This window comes from Rhinolophus ferrumequinum, chromosome 6, assembly GCF_004115265.2.
Source record: "Rhinolophus ferrumequinum isolate MPI-CBG mRhiFer1 chromosome 6, mRhiFer1_v1.p, whole genome shotgun sequence".
Lineage (NCBI taxonomy): Eukaryota > Metazoa > Chordata > Mammalia > Chiroptera > Rhinolophidae > Rhinolophus > Rhinolophus ferrumequinum.
In genome coordinates, this window is record NC_046289.1 from 9,482,501 (window position 1) to 9,503,921 (window position 21,421).

A 21,421-nucleotide genomic window follows, 5' to 3' on the forward strand; every position below is an offset into this window, starting at 1 on the left:
GCTTTCTTTTAGCCTTCATTTTTAAATAAAAACCTTTTAGTAAAAGCGATAAAGCAGAAAAGTTGTTAATTTTAAAAATAGAAGAAATCGACTGCTTAGCCAATGTTTAGGTTTTTATAATTAGGTCATACTATTTATCACTAAAACAACAGGTACACATTGTAATGATAATATCTGCTGCACTTACAACCTGCTTTTATAGAGAACACTTATATGTTAATCAAAATAGGTAACAATTTATAAATGTTTCATTACATGAAAACAACCTTGTTTTACACTTATTCTATGTGTATCAAACATTACTAAGTTCTTAGTTAATGATATTACATTTACAGTTTTACAGTGATGTGAAGAACTGGTTAGTGTCAAGCATGCTTGCTGTTTCAAGTTTACATTTGTTTTTATTTACTCTTACAGTGAAATATGTTACAATGTAAAAAGAATGACTACATGCTTTTTATTTTCTATGTGCCTAATTTACCTCGATTTCCTTTGTCTTCTGTTACCCAATGTCCAGGGGAAAACAGTTAATAATAAAAATAATTTCAGAATAGTTATGTAATAATTCTCAGCAATAAATAATTTAAGATTTAGTGTATTTTTTTAACTTTAAAAGGGATTTAATTTACCTGTTTTGTGTGTGATGTATTTAACTTTGTAGGCTTATACTTTGCAATGGGATAATATCAACATTCCAGTTACCCTTGCCTGCCTACATCTATTATAAATACCAACAGATCTTCCATCAGACTTATATAATTCAATTACTCCTAAAAATACCACCTTTAAATGTTATATTCTTGATAAACCCAGTCACCAAAAATCTGTTTTAATCCTGTAGGATTCTATCCCACTGAAAATGCCTTTAGAATCACAATGGACATGTCAGAAATATTATTTCCCAACTTCAGCCCTAAATTAGCCTACTACCAGCAACCTTTCAAAATTACAAGATGTGGATCTTATAGGAGGGGCATAAAAAAACATTTTGCCATAGAGGAAAAAAGTAGTTATATATCACATATTAATGCTATCCTTTAAATTAAATACAGTGCTCTCATCAAACTTCCTTGGTGGGGGAAATATAGCACATTCTTTTTTTCAAATGTACATTAATGAGTATTTTTCCAAAGTTGGATAGAATTTAACAAACACTAGTCAAATCAACTTTGGAAACTCTACTTTGATATTTTTCCCTTCCTGTATATGTGGGGTTCGCAAATGATAGCAACAACTTCATACATGCAGGGAGGGAAGAATGTCAGCATTGAAACAGTAAAACTTCTCTCATATTGTTTTTAGATTTAATAAGAAGATGAGGTTGAGGAAAAAATGGCTGAAGATGAGGTATCCATGAAACCAGTTTTAAATTACCATTCATGTTTCAATGTAAGGAAATGTTTTCATTTGTGGAAAAACTTAAGAAGGGCTCATGAATAAATGTACAATGCATTGTGATTTTATGATGTTTTGTGAAGTTTATTCAGGAAAAAAAAAACTTATTTCCCCAACCAAACTGTCTAACTTGGGAATGGTAACACCATCTTCCCCATTTGAAATGCTTTCCCAGAGGTCTGTACACCCAACCAAAAAATATATTAAGAATGCCCTGCTCAGAAGAGTTTGACCCAGCAGCCAACTTTTCACCGTTCCTTTTCCCTCCTGAGATCCTCTGTATTAAGCATTTATTTCCAACATCAAGAGAAGTCAAGAAAAGAAGACCTCTGTGGGTGTGGGGAAAGATGAGAAGTGGCCCCGAAGTATTTACAACATAGAAAATCAATATATAAAATAAGTTTTCTGTAAGATTATGAATTCTGACATGTGAGTTGAATTTACACACTAAACAAAATTTACTTTATCGTGCTACGCTCTAAAGCTACTCTGTGGACCTCAAGTCAACAATATGAAGGCCTATGTATTCTTCCCAAATCATGAGTAATTACAATTCAACTAAATTATTGAACTTAAGCTAGCATCCCTTTTTAAAACATATTAAACTTTTTCTAAAGAGTTAGCAGCAAGTAGCTTTCCCCAAACCTAATGATTTTTTAAAAGACGCTATGTCACGAGTCTTATTAGGGAGACCACCTCATGGACAGTGTAGATGCTTGACCACTGCACTGTACACCTGAAACTGAAGCTGAATAATACTGTATGTCAACTATAATTTAATATATATATATATATAGTCATGAGATATGGAGCATAGCATAGGGAATAAAGTCAATGGAACTGTAATAGATACGTACGATGTCAGAGGGGCAATAGATTGGGGAGTGCAGTTATCACTTTGCGAGGGGTGAAATGTCTAATTATTGCATTGTTTTGTACACCTGCAACTAATAATAAATAAATAAATAAATAAATAAATAAATAAATAAATAACTATGTGCTAGCAGATTGAATAGCACCACAAGAGAGATCTGGGGGAAGGAATTCTAAAAGAATGTTGACATAAGAAGACTGGGAACCTTTAAATGTTCTGCCAGATAAAAGGCAAGATCCTTAAAGACCTTAGATGTTTAAAACATGGCCACAGAATGCTTCTAATATAAAATGGACAGACAGCTCTGTAGCAATGAGGGGGGATTAAACTAGATGATCTTCATAGGTGCTTCTAATACTAAAAGCAAATGAAAAAAACGAAACGCTGAAGTTGTGTGTAAACTGTGTGTCTTCCTACACTTAGGTCCCTACAAAATTAAAATGAGTACAATTCAGCACACAGATAAAATTGTACACAGGACCCTAGGTCACTGCTAGATGAAATAAATGCTCTAGAAGGGTTCCTGAAATGGATGAAATTTGAACTCAAGTCAATGCAGTTCAACAAATATTTACTGATCCACTTCTAAGGACCAAACACTGCTTTAGCCTCAAGGGCTAACAAGCTGAGTAACACATAGGACTCACCTTCCACTAACCTAGAGTTTAAGGAAACTCCGTGAACTCTAACATGAGTCTAATTATAAGCTATGTGGACATATGTGGACTATTCAATTGCTGATATAGTCAGTTATGCTAACATGTAATCTCTCCTCTCCCGTAGATTAAATTAGTTGAAGTTCAACAGCTCAGCTAATCTCTGCTTTTGTAAATATGTACAAACTCCATTGAAAGCAGTAAAAGTTACGTGCGTGGATGAATAGAGGACTGTTACTTTAAAAATGCAATTCTGACTCATATGAAGCTGCTGGAACTTCAAGTTGCATATTTTAACCAAAATAATAACAATTTTAACTTCCTTGAGAATACCCAAATAGAAAGACAGAGGGTTACTCTGTGAGAATTCATCTCTAATTCTTGTTTCCTTTCAAGAATCTTAATTCTCCAAGCAAGAAGTGCTTCTGAATGTAAAAATTATATAAAATGCAAAGGGAATCATCTCATTTGTAAGTAGGAAATCTTACTGTCAATAATCTTGGACATCAAACACCTAGACCATCTTATTTGTCTTGAACTTTCTAACGGCATAAATAAAATGAAGAAATATAACTATGATTGCTATGGATGTATACACCAATAGTGAAAGTGATCATAGCTTAGTCCAATATATAGGACAATAGCTCTAAGTTCTGTATTTTCAGTAAACAAAAGAGATGGAAGAGGTTTTTTTTAAAAGCTGAGGTAGGCAAAAAGAAGAAAGCAAATTAGGGTTAGTCCCAGAGTTGAATCTGTAAGAATTAAAGCCCTACCTGTGACATGTTACATTCCTCTGTGTTTTCTCCTTCCTCCCACTTTGTGTGTGTGTGTCCTGTCCACGGTCAACTCAGCTCTGACCTGCTATCCACAATGAACTACTGAGTGAGAGGTAGAGCTAAAACACCTGGGAATTAAAACACTGTCCATATCACCTCAGGTACAGCTCAACTTCCAAAAAGATGATAAGTCTTTGCACTAAGCACTTCCTTTTTTCCCTTACTCTCAAAGAGAGCCAAAACTACTCCATGGATTTGTAATGGATGCCTGCATTCTGAAAGGCCAAACCAAGTTGTTGAAAAAAAAAGTGTCCCTCTCCTACGATAACGAGCAGTACTAACGAGAAGCAGTATAACGTAATTGTTGAGAGCGTGTGCTGTGGATTAGGACCACCAAGGTCAAATCATTGTTCCAACACTTACTACATGTGCACCTCCAAGTAATTTATTTAACCATTCTATATTTTAGCTTCATTATCTGTAAAGTGGGGAAAATAGTACACTTATTTCATAGAATTATTATAAGGGATTAAATGAGATGACACATGTAAAGTGCTTAGAACAGTGCTTGACACATATAATTCCTATTATTATTATGTAATATTACTATGATAATGATAGCTATTGTTAGTATTACCATTAGTAGTAGCTGTTGATTTCTCCTTTTAAAATGGACTCAGCTCAATCGCATAGAAACTTCTTCCACAGCCACTTGAACAAACTACCTTAACACGTTTCACCATTAAAATTGTATCGTCCATGAACACATATTAATGACCCATTGCTCAAGAAAATGGAAACTTCACGTCTTGCAAACATGACGTCAGTAACCTAAATTTCTTAACTTTTTGGCACAATGACTAAGACCTAAGCAGTAAGCTTCAAAGTGCCAACTAGAATATCACAGTTTCTTTGGAAATGGAATTCAGAATTTGCCTCCTACTGAAAAGTGCCTCTTGATTTGATAACTTTCAGAATTTGTGATAAAGGGAAACAAGTGTTTCCCACTGGGAACCCTGACCTCAAAGACAAAAAGAGAATTCAAGAGAACAGAATCAGATGCCTTGGTGAATTAACTTATCTGGTTATTGCTATGAAAACTGAGCTCATTATTTCACTGCAATTTGAAAAGAAGGGAAATATCCTGTAACAAGGTCCTAAACTTACTATGTAAGTATAAAATATATGTATCTGAATTCCTTTAATACAGACCAAGGACACTAAAGAAGGGGTTCAGAATAGGGTTCTAAAGAAGAAAAGATATTCCAAAGAATGAGAAGAACAAAGAGACAGTGGAACTGAAGAAAACTCGGAACTGGCTTGACTGCATGACGCTTCTTTCTGCAAAGCGTGTGGTCTGCACGTGGCACAGCCTCAGACCACTAGGAACTCCAGGCCAGCAGTCATTCCAAATTGGTGTTCTTCCCCTAAAACCTGTCTTAACAAAACTTCGGTTGTTATGTACCTAAAGAAATAGGGGCAGGTCAACTCATGTTTTTCCAAAATCAGATTTGGAGCGAGATCATACTAGTGATGAAAAAGACTAAGCCTTAGAATTTAATGGAAAGTAAAGCGTTCCTCTCCCTTCTTCGATGTTATTTCCCAGACAATTGAGTCTTTTCTTGAAAGGCCCACCTTGGTCTGCTTGTTTTTCCTAATGAGAACTGTGAAGCAAAGCTCCCTCCTGTCTCTACCTTATAGTAGAAGGAGACAGTATTTGTTTTTCTTTCCTGGCCCTCCATAGAATTTCCTTATCAACTGTAAGGTATGCTGAACACTTGAAGTGTTATACAGATTAAAAATAATTGTTATTACCATATAGTATACTTCACGAAATAGTTAATACTATCGATGAACCTAAATGCTACATAATTCTGATTTTCTTTAAGGCCATAAATGCTTCCTATTCTTAATTTTAGCAATATCGGTTCTCCTTGTAATCCCACTCTATGTTACTGCCAGACATATAACTTTTATCACTGTATAAATCTCTTGAAGAGACGTCTAATTGAGGAAAGTAGGCAGTAGCTATGCAACCCATTTTTTTTGTTCACTTAGGCCTGTGATCTGATCAGCTATACACACCCAGAGAACTTGAGTCCAGACTCTTCTGGCAGAGCACTAGAAAACATAAGGACTTCAAAACTTTCAGCTCAATAACAATTTAGGTCCCAATCAATTCAGCAGTACTACCTAATAATTCTTTCAATATAGAGGATATTTTAAAGCTTACCTTAACAAGGTCTGAGAAAAGTATTTCAGGGTGTTTGCAATATCTGTTCCTGACGGTACAGGGTAAATGTTGTGGAGAACCCGGTTATGATATTCCTGTAAGTACCGGATCTTGGAAGCAACTAGATAAAAGCAAAACAAAAAAAAGAAGAATCATCTTGTAATGTGTACTAAGTATACAGTTTTGTTTTTTGTTTTTTTTTTTAATGATCAGATACAGGAATTTAATCAGTATTTTAAGAAAAATGTGTAAATTTTTACCGGAATGTCATGCTAGAAACAATTACAAAAGACCTTTAATTACTTATACTTGCATTCAGCACACAAAATTATTTTCAGTTATCTGATTTAATATCCTATTCACAAATTATCCATTCCTTTTTTTATCACTAAGAAAGGCAGTACTCCAAATCATTTTATAATCACCCCCAAGTTAGCTTATTTCATTAACAAAATAATAATAGATATAAATCTCTGCCATCAGAGAATTATATTTAATATTGCTTAACTGAAACTGAAAGAGAAAACTCAAAGGTCTTTCAACAACACTCTAAAAATCCCAAACTATAGGAGCCCACTGAATAATAGCATCAGTCAAAACCAGATTTTTAACTCCGTAAGTGATTGTAAAAGCATGTTTAATGAATGTCTGAACTGCGAGACTATCAAGAATAGATTAACTTAGTGAGTAACAGATTAAGAATACAATGATTAGGTGGTAGTAAAAATATTTTAAAAATGAATATGACATTTTTCGTCCAAGGAATTTCAGAAATGAGACTTCCTAAGCTTTTTGAGCTTGGCTGCCCAGATCTTCTCAAGATTCAGGAGGGACTAAATAGGCTTATTTACCCTCCTAGACCTACCTGGAGTCACCAGCATTGTCCACATTCCTGACCTGACCTTTGACCTGGCAGCAGTGAATGGCCCAGTTCTAGTCATTCCTCTTTGCAAATCCCAAGGGGCCATGATGATCAACGTCTCTCAGGTCTCCTCTTCCACAGAGCTCTCAACACTGTCCATTTGTCCTTTCAATCTTTAAGGCTACCAAGGGAGCCTTTTGGGTGGAATGGCTCACTGTCAGCAGTTAACAGAAGACACATCAAGTCCTGGAGAAGCAAGGCCATGCTGTTCCCAACAGCCCATGGAATTAGGCTCCTGGATGCATTCTAACTGAAATTATGGCTTAAGCAACTTAAAGAATGTCAAAATGCTTTTGATAGGCGTGGGACACAGAATCACAGAATGAGGAAATATCAGAACTGGAAGGACCTTAGAGACCTTTTCCCGGAACCATTTCATTTTAAAGATGGGGAAAATGAGGTACAAAAGGTCTTCAATGGCAGATCTAGACTAGAATTTGTAAATCCTGACTCTCATCCAGTGCTCTTTCCACTATTATGACATACTCTAGAATAAGATTCTGAAATGCAGTTATTTTGAAGATAGTGGGTGCTTACTGCATGACATCAAAGCAATTTTCAACTGTTATTAGGTTAGTCATTGATTCTAAATCCCACATATCCCATTTATCAGATTTCCCTCTTTCTCTTACTACCTACACATTTCCATGATATGGTTAGCATTTTCCCACAAAAAAATAAGTCTAGATTGCAGATAATAATACCTTGAATGTGTATAGCACATCACCTCTGAAGAAAGCAACAAGTTTATATCCATTGTCTCAATTAACCCCGTAATTGTTTGCTTGTAAATAACTTGTTTCCTGAGATAAGGTAAAAATAAGGGATACTTGAAAATGTTTCAATTACATAATCTACACAAATCCATTTTCATCTCAGCTATTCATCTTTTTCTAAATCACAATACAGGGAACCCCCACATTAATACAAAGCACCAAGTCCCAAATATTTGAGATACGTGTTAGGCCAGCATATGCTTTCTGCTCACCCAGCATCACAGTGATGCTTTGTAACTGTGACTTTTCTCAAGCTTTGATATTCAGCAGGGTTCTGTTGAGTATTTCAGGAAAACTGTTAATCATTCCACCACCTAAAAAAGGTGTGGATAGTACAGGTTGTAGACAATAAGTTCAAATGAGGAGAAAAATCATAGATCCCCCAACTCGATGCTTGCTCATAATTCAAGAGCTACAATATTATCACTATAAAACAACAGCAAGCATTCAGAAAAGTTTGTGAAATGAATGTTCTTTTTATAGTTCCTTTTGTTAAAATGCGGCCATGGCTCCTTTTAATGGGTATCCAAACATGCAAGGGGAAGCAGAGACAAGAGTCACACCGTTCTTTGAGATCTTTTAATAATTTACAAACGTCACATAGCATTGTCTTTGTTTACTTACCTGTTTATTCTTCTATACCAGCTTGTAAATTTCTTGAAGGCAGAAACTAAATCTTACTCATGTCTCTATCCCAAGCCTAACACAGTGCCTGGCACATAGTAGGCCCTCGACATATTTGTGGGATAAATGAACACATGAATTATTAGTTTAATAATAACACATCACTTGGGGGGCTTGTATATATACATATCTGTCTCCCATCCTAGATTGTTGACTCTTTTTATTCCTACTGTCAGACATCTAGTAGGTACTCAATAAATGATGAGTGAAGAGAAGGGAGTGGGGAAGAAAGAAGAACAAAGGTAGTGATGAGTAATCATAAAAGACAATTTATGGAACTGCTTGGAAAACTGTTCCAGCTTATTTTTGCATTGGTGAATGCAACATAATCTTAGCAAGTCATAGGTTTATTTAATGGCATGTTCTCAACTATTTGAGAACGGCCAGAAGGGTCCGTAACATATAGTCATTTGTAATTGTGCTGAGAATATGAATAAAGCTCATTTACATCTCAACTTTGCACAGGAGGCATGTCATTTGACTGGTTAGTAAGCCCATGTGAGCACCAAGCAGACGCATCGCAGCACAGAGTTCTTATTCTTTACTCCAACAATAATATTCCTGAATATTGCTGCAGAAACTCAGATAATTGGGCTGGATGGATATAAATAAAGTATCTCCTACCTCAAGGGACCCTGAGGCAATCATTGTTTCATCCCTCTCCTCCCACACCCATTCTTTTCCTTATACTTTAAGGAAACAGAAGCCACCTTTTATGGCCTGAATTACTATCCGGCCCCTCCCAATTCACATACTGAAGTCCTTATCTTAAAATGTGATTGTATTTAGAGATAAGGCCTTTAAAGAAGTGATTAAATTAAAATGAGGCCCTTAGAGTGGGCTCTACTCCAGTGGGACTGGTGTCCTTAGAAGAAGAGGTGATTAGGACACAGGAGGCATGCCAGGGATGCATGTGCACAGAGAAAAGGCCATGTGAGGACACACGGAGAAGGAGCCATCTGCGAGCCAAGGAGACAGGCCTCACGAGACATCAAACCAGCCCAACACCTTGATCTTGGACTTCTGGCCTCCAGGACAGTGAGAAAATTAATTTCTGTTGTTTACACCACCTACTTGGTGGGACTGTTATGGCAGCCCTAGCAGACTGACTAATACGCCATCCTAGAGAAGAAACCCTGTAAGATTGTAAATCCGAGCTCTGAAATCAAACAGGTCTGGATTAAGATTTTGGCTCTATCTCCACTTAACCCCCAGTTTCCTCATCTGTAAAATGGGTTTAATCATAACAACTTCACGGAGCTATTGTGAATAACACATCACTTACTGTGCCAATCACTTAGCATAGCACCCAGTATACACTCAGCATACGGTAGATATCAAAAGCTACCGCCATCTCCTTCTTTCCATTTTCTATTAAATAGCAATCCCACCACTAGTGCCCTGCATCCATCAGTTGTCTCTCCTACATGACGCATCTGTCCCACCCTGCTGAATTAGTTCCATAAGCATTCAAATAATGTGTGTGAAAGGGAAACAAAAAAACTCTCACTGGACTTGACATTCGCCCCCAGCTATCGGCCTCTCTCTTCAAAGCCACCGTTAGCGTTGTGTACACTCTCATCGCTCCATCACTTCCAGTTCTCTCTTCCACTCACTCCACCTGGCTCCCACCTCTGCCACTGCACTGACCCTGCTTTTTGCATCATCACCTAGAGCCTCCATGTTGCCGAGTCCAACAGGCACTGAGTCATCATTTTGCTAGACTTTTCAGCACATTCCATACAGCCAACCCCTGCCTCCGTGAAACTCCCGTTGTCTTCCCGACACCACATTCTCATCGTCTTCCTTCCACCTCCCTAATGTGTCCCTCTCAACATGCTTTGCCATCTCCCCCATTCCTTGATGTTTAAATGTTGGAATTCCTCAGGGCTCAGACCCAGACTCTCCATTTGTCTCTCACCAAATCCTCTCCACAGGCAATCCCATCCATCCACAAGGCTTTCAGCGCTATCTGTGCCAGTTACCTGAACTGTATACTGGTTCCCCAAAAATAAAACCTAGCCGTGCCATCAGCTCTAATGCACCTTTTGGAACAAAAATTAATATAAGACCTGGCATTATATTATATTGTATTACATTATCATATTATATTACATAATATAAGACTCGGTCTTATATTAAAATAATATATATAAAAACTTATGTTATATGAGACCGGGTCTTATATTAATTTTTGCTTCAAAAGACGCATTAGAGCTGATGGTCCAGCTAGGTCTTATTTTCGGGGAAACACAGTATCTCCATCCCAGATGGTTAGCTCTTCTGAGTAACAGGCCTCATCTATTCAATTTTTCCACTGGGAATCTTATGGAGATCATAAAGTAAACATGTCCAACACTGAACTTTTATCTCTGCCCTCACCCCCAAAAAAGCCTACTCCACCGTCTATGTAATCCAGCAAGTCACCCTGACAAAGTACTCTGAAACTCATGCTTGACTATTCTTGTCCCCTCACCCCCTTAATCAAATCTGTCACTGAGTCCTGTCAATGCCACCACCAAAATATACCTCCAAACTGTCGGCTGTTCTTTATCTTCTCTGTCCTTACTGGGCCCCATCATCTCCCAATCAAGTCCAAAAAGCCTCCACACTCATCTTCCTGGGTGTCTCTTGCCTCTCTCCAGTTCTTTCTCCTCAGAGCAGCCAGAGATCTTTTTGAAATATAAACAGCTTCATGCAAATCCTTCATTGACTGCCCACTGCCCTCGGAATAAAATCCAAAATCCTTAACATAATATACCACATCCCTGCCTACCTTCCGAACTCATGGCATACCACAAGAGCCAGACACACTCGCTCTTGCCCCAGTTGTTTAAACACACAAAGTTATTTGTTGCCGACAACGTTTGTATGTGCTGGTCCCTCTTCCAAATTTCATCTGGCTAACTCCTACTCACACTTCACCCTGGAGGTCTTTGCTGATTTCCCCGTCTAAATTGATTCCTGACCTCCACCCCCATTTTTCTGTGTCACAATATCCTTTTCTTCACAGTAATTAGTACAGTTTTGAATTATATACTTATTTGGGTGATTGCTGACTATCTCTCCCCAATGGACAGTAGAGTCCAAGAACTATGTATCTGCCTAGCAACTAGTGGTTGGGGGTCCTAGTAAGGATGAAAGAAAAAGAAGAAGGGTGGAGGAGAGTGGATTTTGGCAGTGGTTAAACTTTGTTTCTTTATGAAAATAGCCAAAAAAGGCAACTTTTAAAGTTGTGATGAAAAATGAAGAAAACACAAAAGGGGAGGAGGGTTCTGAGAAAGTATGCCTGGATGATTTTTATCCAGGCATACACAAGACTGATTGCTGCTACTTCACTACTCATCCTATCTCTACATCAAACCTTTGCTATGTTTTGAGAGCCACAAAAGCAAAATTCAGTCATTCATTTTAAGCATAGATATAAAAAACTTTAACAAAATTGGGATCATATAATACGTAAGTTTTAAATCATTGTTTCTTCAAATCTTAAGTATTTTGTCACTAAATATTTTAAATAACGGCTCATTCCCACTTTTAAATTTTTAATTATCTATGCTCATTACCATAAAAGTAAAAAATTCAGATAAGCACAATGAGAAAAATAAAAATCACCTAATGGCCCACTATTCAGAGACAACCATAGTCAATATTTTGGTGTATCATCCTTCTAGAAAATTTTCTATGCATAAATATACACTTATAAAAATGGGATTTTACAGTAGATAGTTTTAGAATCTACTTTCCTCACTTTCTATCGTGTTTCTCCGAAAATAAGACCGGCTCTTATATTAATTTTTGCACCAAAAGATGCATTAGGGCATATTTTCAGGGAATGTCTTATTTGTTCATCTACAACAATCTGCATTTATTCAAATACAGTCATATCATCTTCTGAAACATCGTCAAAATGTACTAAACGCGTCCGTCTGGCTGACGATCTTAACTGGGGTTTATTTTTGGGGTAAGTTTTATTTTTGGGGAAACATGGTATATCAGAAATACATTTCTACTGGACCATCATTTTAATAGCTTTATAATTTTCCTTTATGTAAATGAATCATAATTTATTTCACCAATCACCTATTTGTGAAATTTTGGGTTCTGTTTCACTATCCTATTCAGTGCTGCAAAGAATATCCTTTTAAATATGTGTACACATCTTTAGTTATTTCCTCAGAAAAAAATTTTTAATTGTGGTATTGCCAGGTCCAATGGGAAATACTCATTTTAAAGCTTTTGGTAATAACTGAGAATTTGCTTTCAGAATGACGGTATCTTTTACATACCAGTAGTATACATATGAATAATATTTATTGAATGTCCACTACTTTTTGAATGTCCACTATTTACCAGATGCTCTACATACATTATTTTTAATTCTTACAATAATTTTTCAAAGCGGTTATCATTTCCATTTAAAGTTAAATACACCATAGCTCAAAAAGAATAAGTGACTTGCCCAAAAGTACAAAGCTAGTAAATGGTAGAACATGATAGTTTAACTGGCTATAAGCCAGACTTCTCCACCAGGCCCCATTTGTTCTTTAATTATTTTCACTTGCTTAATAATATTTAATTGCATGATATAGCATGAAATATTAATACGTCACTTATTCTATTGTTTGATATTTAGATTATTTCCAATATTTCTAACACTGTAGCGAACAGAAGAAATATCAGACTAAATCTGTTTTAGTTTTTCTTTTTTTTTTAGAAAACACAAAATGAAACTTCTTTACTTCATTAGTCCCACACTTTTTTTCTTGAAAAATCAATTCCCTTTTATCATGTAAGGCCCATCTTAAGAATCATACATTCAGGAAGCCTTTGAATTGACTCCAGACTCCATCACTATCTTCCTTTTCTGACGACTCATTATCTGCCTCAAAACTTTTGTCACTTTATTATATAAATTTATCACTGATAATAAACTGTTCTGTATGATTCTAAAATAGCTTCATGTTGGGGTGGCCGGTTGCTCAGTGGTTAGAGCGTGATGCTGGTAGCACCTAAAGGTTGCCGGTTCGATCCCCGCATAGGTCACTGTGAGCTGCACCCTCCTTAAAAAAAGGAAAGAAAGAAAAGGGAAGGGAAGGGAAGGGAAGGGAAGGGAAGGGAAGGGAAGGGAAGGGAAAGAAAGAATCTAAAATAGTTTCATGTTTGCAAATCTAGTATCCTAACAACACTTAAAGATCTTTGAGGATAGAACTATCTTATTATCATTTGTAACTCCCTTAGCTCTTCTCACAATGCTAGGTACAGAGCAGATGGTCAACCTTAACACAATGGTTGAAATGAATTGAAAATGTAAATGTCAGTTGTCCTATCACCTATCGATGTTCTCTAAAAAAATTGTTTAAAATTCTAATTTCATTTACACAAATAAGTAACTTCCAGATAACATCTGTATGATGTGTGAATAACGCAGAACTCTTTTTCATGATTTATTCTCCTCCCATCTCTCATTCTACTAGAACTCCAAATTATCATTTCACTTGATATATATTCCAAAGGTTTCTATAGGTTCTTCATTATCATTTTCAGTATTTTCTCTCCTTTTTTCTTCAAATAGGCCACTCATTTCACTCTTCATGTCTTGGACCCTAACCATGCTGGGTGACGGTCGTGGAGTTATTGCAATGTCCTGCAGAGAGCTCTGGGATGCAATGTGAGTTCCCACCTAAAGCTATGTGTGACTTCAAGCAAATCTCTGAGCCTCAGGGGTTCTAGTTTGTTTTGTTTTGTTTTGTTCTTTTCTGTTTGCCAAATGAGAAATTAAAATAATACTTCCCTTGCATTTTTTGCAAAAGTTGGTAACTAATATTGTAGATTTGAATGTACATATCCTAATTCCATCTTACTTTTTATTGGTGTCTTCTTTTACATAATGTCCATGGTTGTATGGATTTGCTGTCATTGCCTCTTTATAAAGTGTTCATCTTCTCGTCAGTCTAAACTTTCATTGAGAAATGACAGACATAAATAAAGAGTACCTCAAAAATTTGGACTGCTATAATATATTCATCACATTGGTTAAAGTAAAAATTACTCCTGGTACCTTTTTCATTTCTTCTCTTGATTAGAAGATCAGTAAGGAATCAAACATCCTTCTTACTCACCCTGCATATCTGTCTTAAATCACCACTTTTGTCTCTCAAAATGTCTCTTATATCCAGTAGATTCTATTTCTCAGTCTAATTGGTTCTATCTAGAAATCCTCTCTAAAGTCTACTCTCTTCACCAATATACTTACGAGTATATCACCTTAATTCAAGCCTGCACAGTCTCTTTCATCGATTATTGCTGTAGTATCCAGACTATTCCCTTCTGACCCTTTTTTGACATGACATCCAAAGTGATCTTTCTAAAATGCAAATTTTCCTCATATCCTGCTGGTTGAAATACAAATAATAAATTTAGCATATAGAGTCCAGCATGAACGGATCCCTGCTCATCTGCCAAGTTTCATCTTCTGTCTTTTCCGTATGTACCTACCACACTTCAGCCATACTGACGCAGAAACACCACCTTCCATGGTTTTGCACATAATATTCTCTCTACGGGAATGCAATCTGTACTTCTCTCACTGGCCACCTCCCAAGAATTATTCAGCGGTAGCCACTTCTGCTGTAGATAACTGTCCCTCCCTACCACAAGCTGCTTTAGATACATCTCAGCACTTTCATAGCCCACAGAGCTTCCCTCTCTCATAGCACTTACCACTATAAACTATCATTGTTAACTCACTGTCTCCTCCACTGGGCTATCCGCTCCTTGAGATCAGAAACTGTCTCTCTTATTTTTGTATACCCAGTATTTAATAACTGTCTTGCCTCTTATCCTAAATAAATGTTTGATGAACGAACAGATGATTGAATAAATGAATGAATGCATTCACGTATCCCATGATTCTTGGTACAACAAAGCAGTTTAGAATTTATATTCCTTTCATGGGCTAGTTTTGGATATTGGATATGACACTAAAGTTCCCTCTACCTCTTCTTCCTACTACTTATAGGAAGGACAATTCGTATCACAAGAACTACTGTATCACTTTCTTCCAAAGTCTCCAGTTCCACTACGAGCCATTTTGGGGTGTGGAGTTGGGCTGGCTGAAAGCCAACTGAAGGGCCCAAGATGGATTTGTGTCTGCAAGGATGGAGAAAGAGCAAGGAAGGCCTCTTCCAAGAGTCAGAGGGGAACAGAGAGTCCCACTCTAAGTAACTAACTGCATGAGAAACCAGGCATGGCCTTAGAGTCATAGGTTGATGTGCCCCAGTCTCACCTGACCAGCTCAGAGAACAGTCAGAGCAGAGGAATGAATATCAACAGTCCTCACTCAGTCTCTGAGTCGCTGTCAACTGAGGATTAGAACTGCGTGCCTCTAGGTGAAGGAATGTGAAACACCCTTCAGAGAGGCACACCCCTAGGAAGGACACTGGGGGAAAAATTACTTTAGAAGTAAAAGTAGAAAATACATGTATAGGGCTTAGCACTGCTGAAATTACTTCCATTCCATTCAGAATGAGTTAGGCTCCCTTCCTCTGTTGGATAATGACCACAGAGAAGAACCCCCTGAGGGCAGAAGGTACCCCAGCTACCTGTACCATTTGGGAACACAACTTTTACCCCTCAGACTGTCAAAGAACTCAAGCTGAGGGAACTTTGGCTAGGGATAATGTCATAGAAACAGACCCGAATTTGGAAGCCTGTCTAATATCCACTAAGGCTAAAATTCCAGTTACTTGTATCCTTTTAGCCCACTGCACCTTGGAAGTTCTCATTAGTATAATTGCCTCTTTTCTGTTTATCCTTTATTTTCACATAGAGCTTGGGGGGCCAGGGAGGATTTATTTACTTTCTACTATAGAAATTTTAAACACATACAAGTAGAGAGAAAAGTAAAATGAAGCCCGCATACCCCATATTCAACTTTAGTAGTCACCATCTATTCCCTACCGCAATTTTTTTGATTGAGCATTTACAGCAAATGCTAGTAATCAGATTATTTCACTGACAGATACTTCAGCACAATCTGTAACTAACCTCTGACTATAAGATGTTTATAACATAATCAGAATACCGCTACCACACCCAATAAAATGAACAAATAAATCCCTTCATATCAGGAGACAAACAAGATGTATGAGGGGCTTTTTCCAAATTCCATATGCACCATTCCTCCTTCCCTTCCAGTGTCACAACTCTAATTTACCCTAACCAGACACCTAAGGAAGGCCACAAGAACACAGACCACATGGACCTGTCCCCCCTCTTTATTTCCATTTCTGCCCCTATGTTCCAGCTTCTCCAAGCCTGTCATCACTTATTTCATTATATATCTGTAATTTCCTACAGTTACTACAAGAGTCACCTCAAGTCCCTTCATCACCCCACCCCCAACGATTGGAGCTTTTTACACACACACACCGTTTTACAGGAGGAACCCAGAGTTCAAATCATACAGAAAATTAGAGTCAATTAAAACTAAAACCCAGGTGTCATTGGAATTCAGGCTCTTCTCCTTACCAGATACAAGAACTAGGGTAATGAACTTCTCTGAGCCTCAATTTCCTAACCTATAAAATGGGGATTTTAAACCATTACATGTATAACGTATTTAGCACAAGGATTGGCACATAGTAGATATAAATTGCTACTATAATTAGCAATTACATGTGAGATCCTTCTCCTTCCCCTTTCCTAGTCAAATACTTTGTCCTTTAAAATAGAATAACTTGTGGAATAAGGAAAACACAGCCGTGATCTTTCATCAGCAAAATCAAGCATAACCCCCTGCGCACGCATACACACATGCACACAATCTGCTAGTGCACTTGGTACTGAAATCCAGTTCTATATTTAGAGACTCGTCTTCTTTAGAGAATAAAAAATAAATGTAGCTAATAATAAAGATACTCAGAAATGGAGATGAAGGGAGAACAACACCACAATGCACGGGTTGGGAGTTCCAGGAGGAACCAGGGCTCTTTGCAAATCCTTGATCAAAGAATAATCCTCCTTTCAGGACGGTCATCCTCTTTAACTGAAAGGAAAATCTCATAAAAAAAAAACACAAATGAAGTGTAACAGAAAAGGATACAAATATTCAGAGAGACAAACAGTCAAATCTCCCTCAAAAGCAAAAGGATGTCACAGGTCACAAATTTCATTGTTAATTCTTCCAAATACTCACATACTTACATATATATTCTTCAGTCGGCTTTAGTTCTGGGTGGCACCCTTTACCTGGCACTTTCAACAGACAGGAGAGGTCAGCAACGAACACGCCCATTCTTTGGCAAGGGACGTCACCGCCATCCTCATCATCAATTACATTTGTATAGCCACTTACATTTTTCAAAGCACTTCCACATACATTATGCTGTTACATTTTTGAGCAATTAACTTGTGAAAAACAATATGTCAGGAGTTCTAGGGAATTTTCACATTAAGCAAAAGTTAAACAGCAAAGGTGAAGGGAAAGATATCAGTGCTTTTATTCATTCATCAGCTTTTGATGGAACACTCACTAATGTGCTAGGCACTTTGAGGTATGAATAAATCAACAGTGAAAAAGACATAAGCCTCATCTTCTGGGTCACAGTAATCACAGTAATAATTCTAGATTCTGAATGTTTACGTTGTGCCACTAAATGTAAAAATAATACTTGTGTTATTAGAATATTCCCATATTACCAATGAGAAAACCAAGGCTAAAGTTAGGTAACTTGCCCAAAAGGATCCAGGAGGGAAATAATAAAGCTACTTTCCAACATATCACCTATGAAAAGAAACAATTGAACTAGTTGTAGCCCATCGTACATTTTTAGCGCATTAACAAAAAAACACATAGATACCTAAAATCATCCAATGCTTTCATGCATGAATTAGTGAGACCTAACTAACTGCCAGCTGGAATAAGTTTTACACGGAAGCACTTCAGTTGCCAGAGATGGGGCACTTGCAATAAAGAAAAGGGGAAAAACAATTTATTCAAGTCAAAAGAGGAGATTGCTGTTCCTGTTTCTATTGAACTATTTGGTCAGAAGAGTTTATGCTAGGAACTGTGAAAGTCAGATTCATTTCATAGTGTGATGGAGAAAGTCATAAAAGCAGTAAATTTTCTTCAAATTGAGTGTTTGTTGGATATCAGTAATAATTTGAAATGGAATCTGGAGCTCTATTTTTATTTTCACGCAATCAGGTTAGGTTATAGAAGCTTGCTTTTAAAAGTTTACGGGGCAGCTTCCTCAGATCAAGGTTTTGCAATTGAAAATTAGGTAAAATGTATGAAAACAATTAAATTTACTATATGCAAAAACAAAAAGATTTTGAAATTGAAGAGGCCAAATTTTAAGTACCTCCCATCCCACCCAAAGAGTGATTCACAAGGTTGCACTTTTTTCCTGACGTGACAAGACATCTGAATACTATAGTTGAAACTGCAAGGATCAGGTGGGAAGGGGAATAGAAAAACAAGAGTATTACTGATTTGTTCAAGGAAGTATAAATCCAGACATATGGATTTAGCAGATGAAAATTAGAGAAAGTTTCAATCTTCCATTGCTAACCATACTGAGCTCCCTAAAATCATAGATTTTTGAGGAACTGAGGAGTGATTTGGTGGAAATTAAATAATTTCAGAGATATACAGAGGCTGATGACTCTGAATCATTCTTTAAGTTTCCATGTCTAAGTGAAATACTCAAATCATATTTTAATTATCAACCATCTGTCCAATCAGTGTGACTCCATTTCAAAAGAAAATGATTGCACCAAAAATAAATTATACTCCCAAAAAAGATGCAGATATCCCAGAATTGCCTAAATAAGAAGATGAATTATAAACAGCACTACCCTGAAATTTAAATGTCTGGCTACATAGACAAACTCTGGGAAATAATCTGGGATCCTACTTTCCTGTGAAAGTACAGACAGGACCGAAGTGCAAGTAGAGGTTCATAATAAACCTGGAGTTGAAATTCAGATGTGCTGTGACTGAGAACGTACTACACAATCCTCAAGAAAAATTCACTCCATCATACAAGATTTTCTCTAACTTGATCAAAACTGAATAATGTAATATAAAATTAAAACTCTTTGGAGACTCTTTTCAAGACTCTTGAAAACATAACATTTCTTTAGTATTTACTATGTACCAGGCACTACTATTCTTAACACTTTATGCCATTAACTCTTATAAGCCTAACAACAATCCTATGTAGTGGGGGCTAGTTTATTCCCCTGCCCTTCTTTTTCTATACATGAAAAAACTGAGGGAATTGTTATCAATTTTAAAAATTTGTACAGTCTACACATAAGTTGTTCTTTTACTCATTCAGCAAATATTTATTGAGGAGCAACAATGTGCCAAATACTAGTGATATAACAGTGCGTGAGACAGCTACAGCCCCTAATCTCATGATGTGTATGGTAAAGTGTCAAAGATGAACAAAAAGGACAAAAAAAAAATTTTGTTTTAAAGGTCTATGAAGCACCATACGGGGGGCTAAAATAGAGAATAAAGAAGGAGATAGGAAATACCTTCTTTACATTGGATGGTTTGAGAAGGTCTCTCATCAGAGATCATATTTAAGATATAAAGAATAAGTAGATGCTAGATGTGGAAAAATGGGGAAAAGTTTCTGGGTTAAGGCTACAAAGTGACCACAATCATCTCCATCACACACACCTGAAATGCCACCAAACTACAGTAGAAGGATCTTTTACAGATAAGAAGAAAGGAACAATAGGCAAGAAGACACACAGCAACATAATTCTAGAAGCTTGAAAGCCAACAGACAAGTAGCAATTGCCTTGGCAGACCAGAGAGTTGAAGCCCAGGCCAACAGCAAAGAAAGCTGAATGAACAATGTGCATCTCAGAATTCTCAAAAGGCATGGAATTGGCAACACCAGAAGACTCTGAACTAGAGGTGTGGAGCAGGAATGAGAGAGAGAAAAAAAAAAAATTGACTGAAAGCTGCTCAAAAAGCAATAGGATCCCTAAATTCTCTCACCTACCTCACATCCCTAAGAGAGCACCTCTCCCCAACTCAGTGGATCTGAAGTTTATTATCGAAAGAGAACATATACCAGAGGGTTTATGGAATGGAAGAAACCAAACCCAGCTGAAGACCGGGGTAACCTACCTAAACCAAGGGGATTTGGTGGGTATATGAAGTATGAATACTGAGCACAGAGCCGAGTCAACCTCTGCCTGCCTCACCCTAGCAGCCAGACACTTACCCTTTAGGCTGGAGACTGGAAGCCTCTTTTTTTCTCCTTCTTTCTGTGAACCTAACCAGTCAAAGAGGAAAGATCTGAAGGCAGAGGGTGACATTAGAGGTCTCCCAATAAATGGCCCCCAACATGCTCAGGTCAGCTCCTTAATCCCAACCGTTAAGCATGACTCTGAAAAGGATGACGATAGCAAAGGATGGCCAGCTACCTAAATGAAGCCTCTAACATGGAACGCAGATCAGAAGGAATAGAAAATCAACTTGGAGAAAAATAATAGCTTCTTTACATTGGATGATTTAGGAAGGTCTCTCATCAGAGATCATATTTAAGATATAAAGAATGAGTAGATGCTACACAGAAGAAAACCTTTTAAAAAAATCTGTTACTAATATAAGAAAGATGCGATACTCTATCCAAGAATGAATGTTGAGTTCCTTTTTTTTTTTTAATGCAGAGAACAAACCAAACAGAAAACTCCTTGCAAACTGAAAATATGATCCTAGAATTAAATAACCAATAGAAGGGCTAGAAGATACAATTGAGGAAATTTCCCTGAAAATACAGCAAAAAAAAAAAAAAGAGAGAGAGAGAGAGAGAGAGAGAGAGAGAGAATAAGAAAGAAATGATTAATCCAGAAGGTCCAACATCAGAATAAAAGGATTTCCAGAAATGGCAATAGCAAAACTAAAGGGGTTTAAATCATTAACAAAACTGTTAAGAAATTTTTAGAGTATGGCAAATTAAAAGGCCTATCACAATGAGCATATATAACAAGGCACATCATTTTGAAAGGTCAGAAACTGGTGACAAACAAAAGATTCTCTAAGCTTCTAGAGATTTTTTTAACAATTTACATC

At 37.0% G+C, this 21,421-nt stretch overlaps 1 protein-coding gene across 16 annotated transcripts in view; it reads right to left on the minus strand.

The window, feature by feature from the left end:
- UNC79 (unc-79 homolog, NALCN channel complex subunit) overlaps window positions 1-21,421 on the minus strand; it is a 240,447-nt gene that overhangs the window by 200,339 nt on the left and 18,687 nt on the right. For 12 of the 16 annotated variants that reach the window (XM_033108855.1, XM_033108868.1, XM_033108861.1 and 9 more), the window contains exons 1-2: window positions 6,800-7,148; window positions 5,935-6,055 (exon numbers count right to left, since the gene is read on the minus strand). In XM_033108855.1, the coding sequence (XP_032964746.1) occupies window positions 5,935-6,055; window positions 6,800-6,902 (224 nt within the window). In that variant the 5' untranslated portion in view covers window positions 6,903-7,148. Of the gene's footprint in view, window positions 1-481; window positions 496-5,934; window positions 6,056-6,799; window positions 7,149-21,421 lie in introns of those variants that run through there. The other 4 variants (XM_033108860.1, XM_033108866.1, XM_033108857.1 and 1 more) reach the window with 2 other exon arrangements.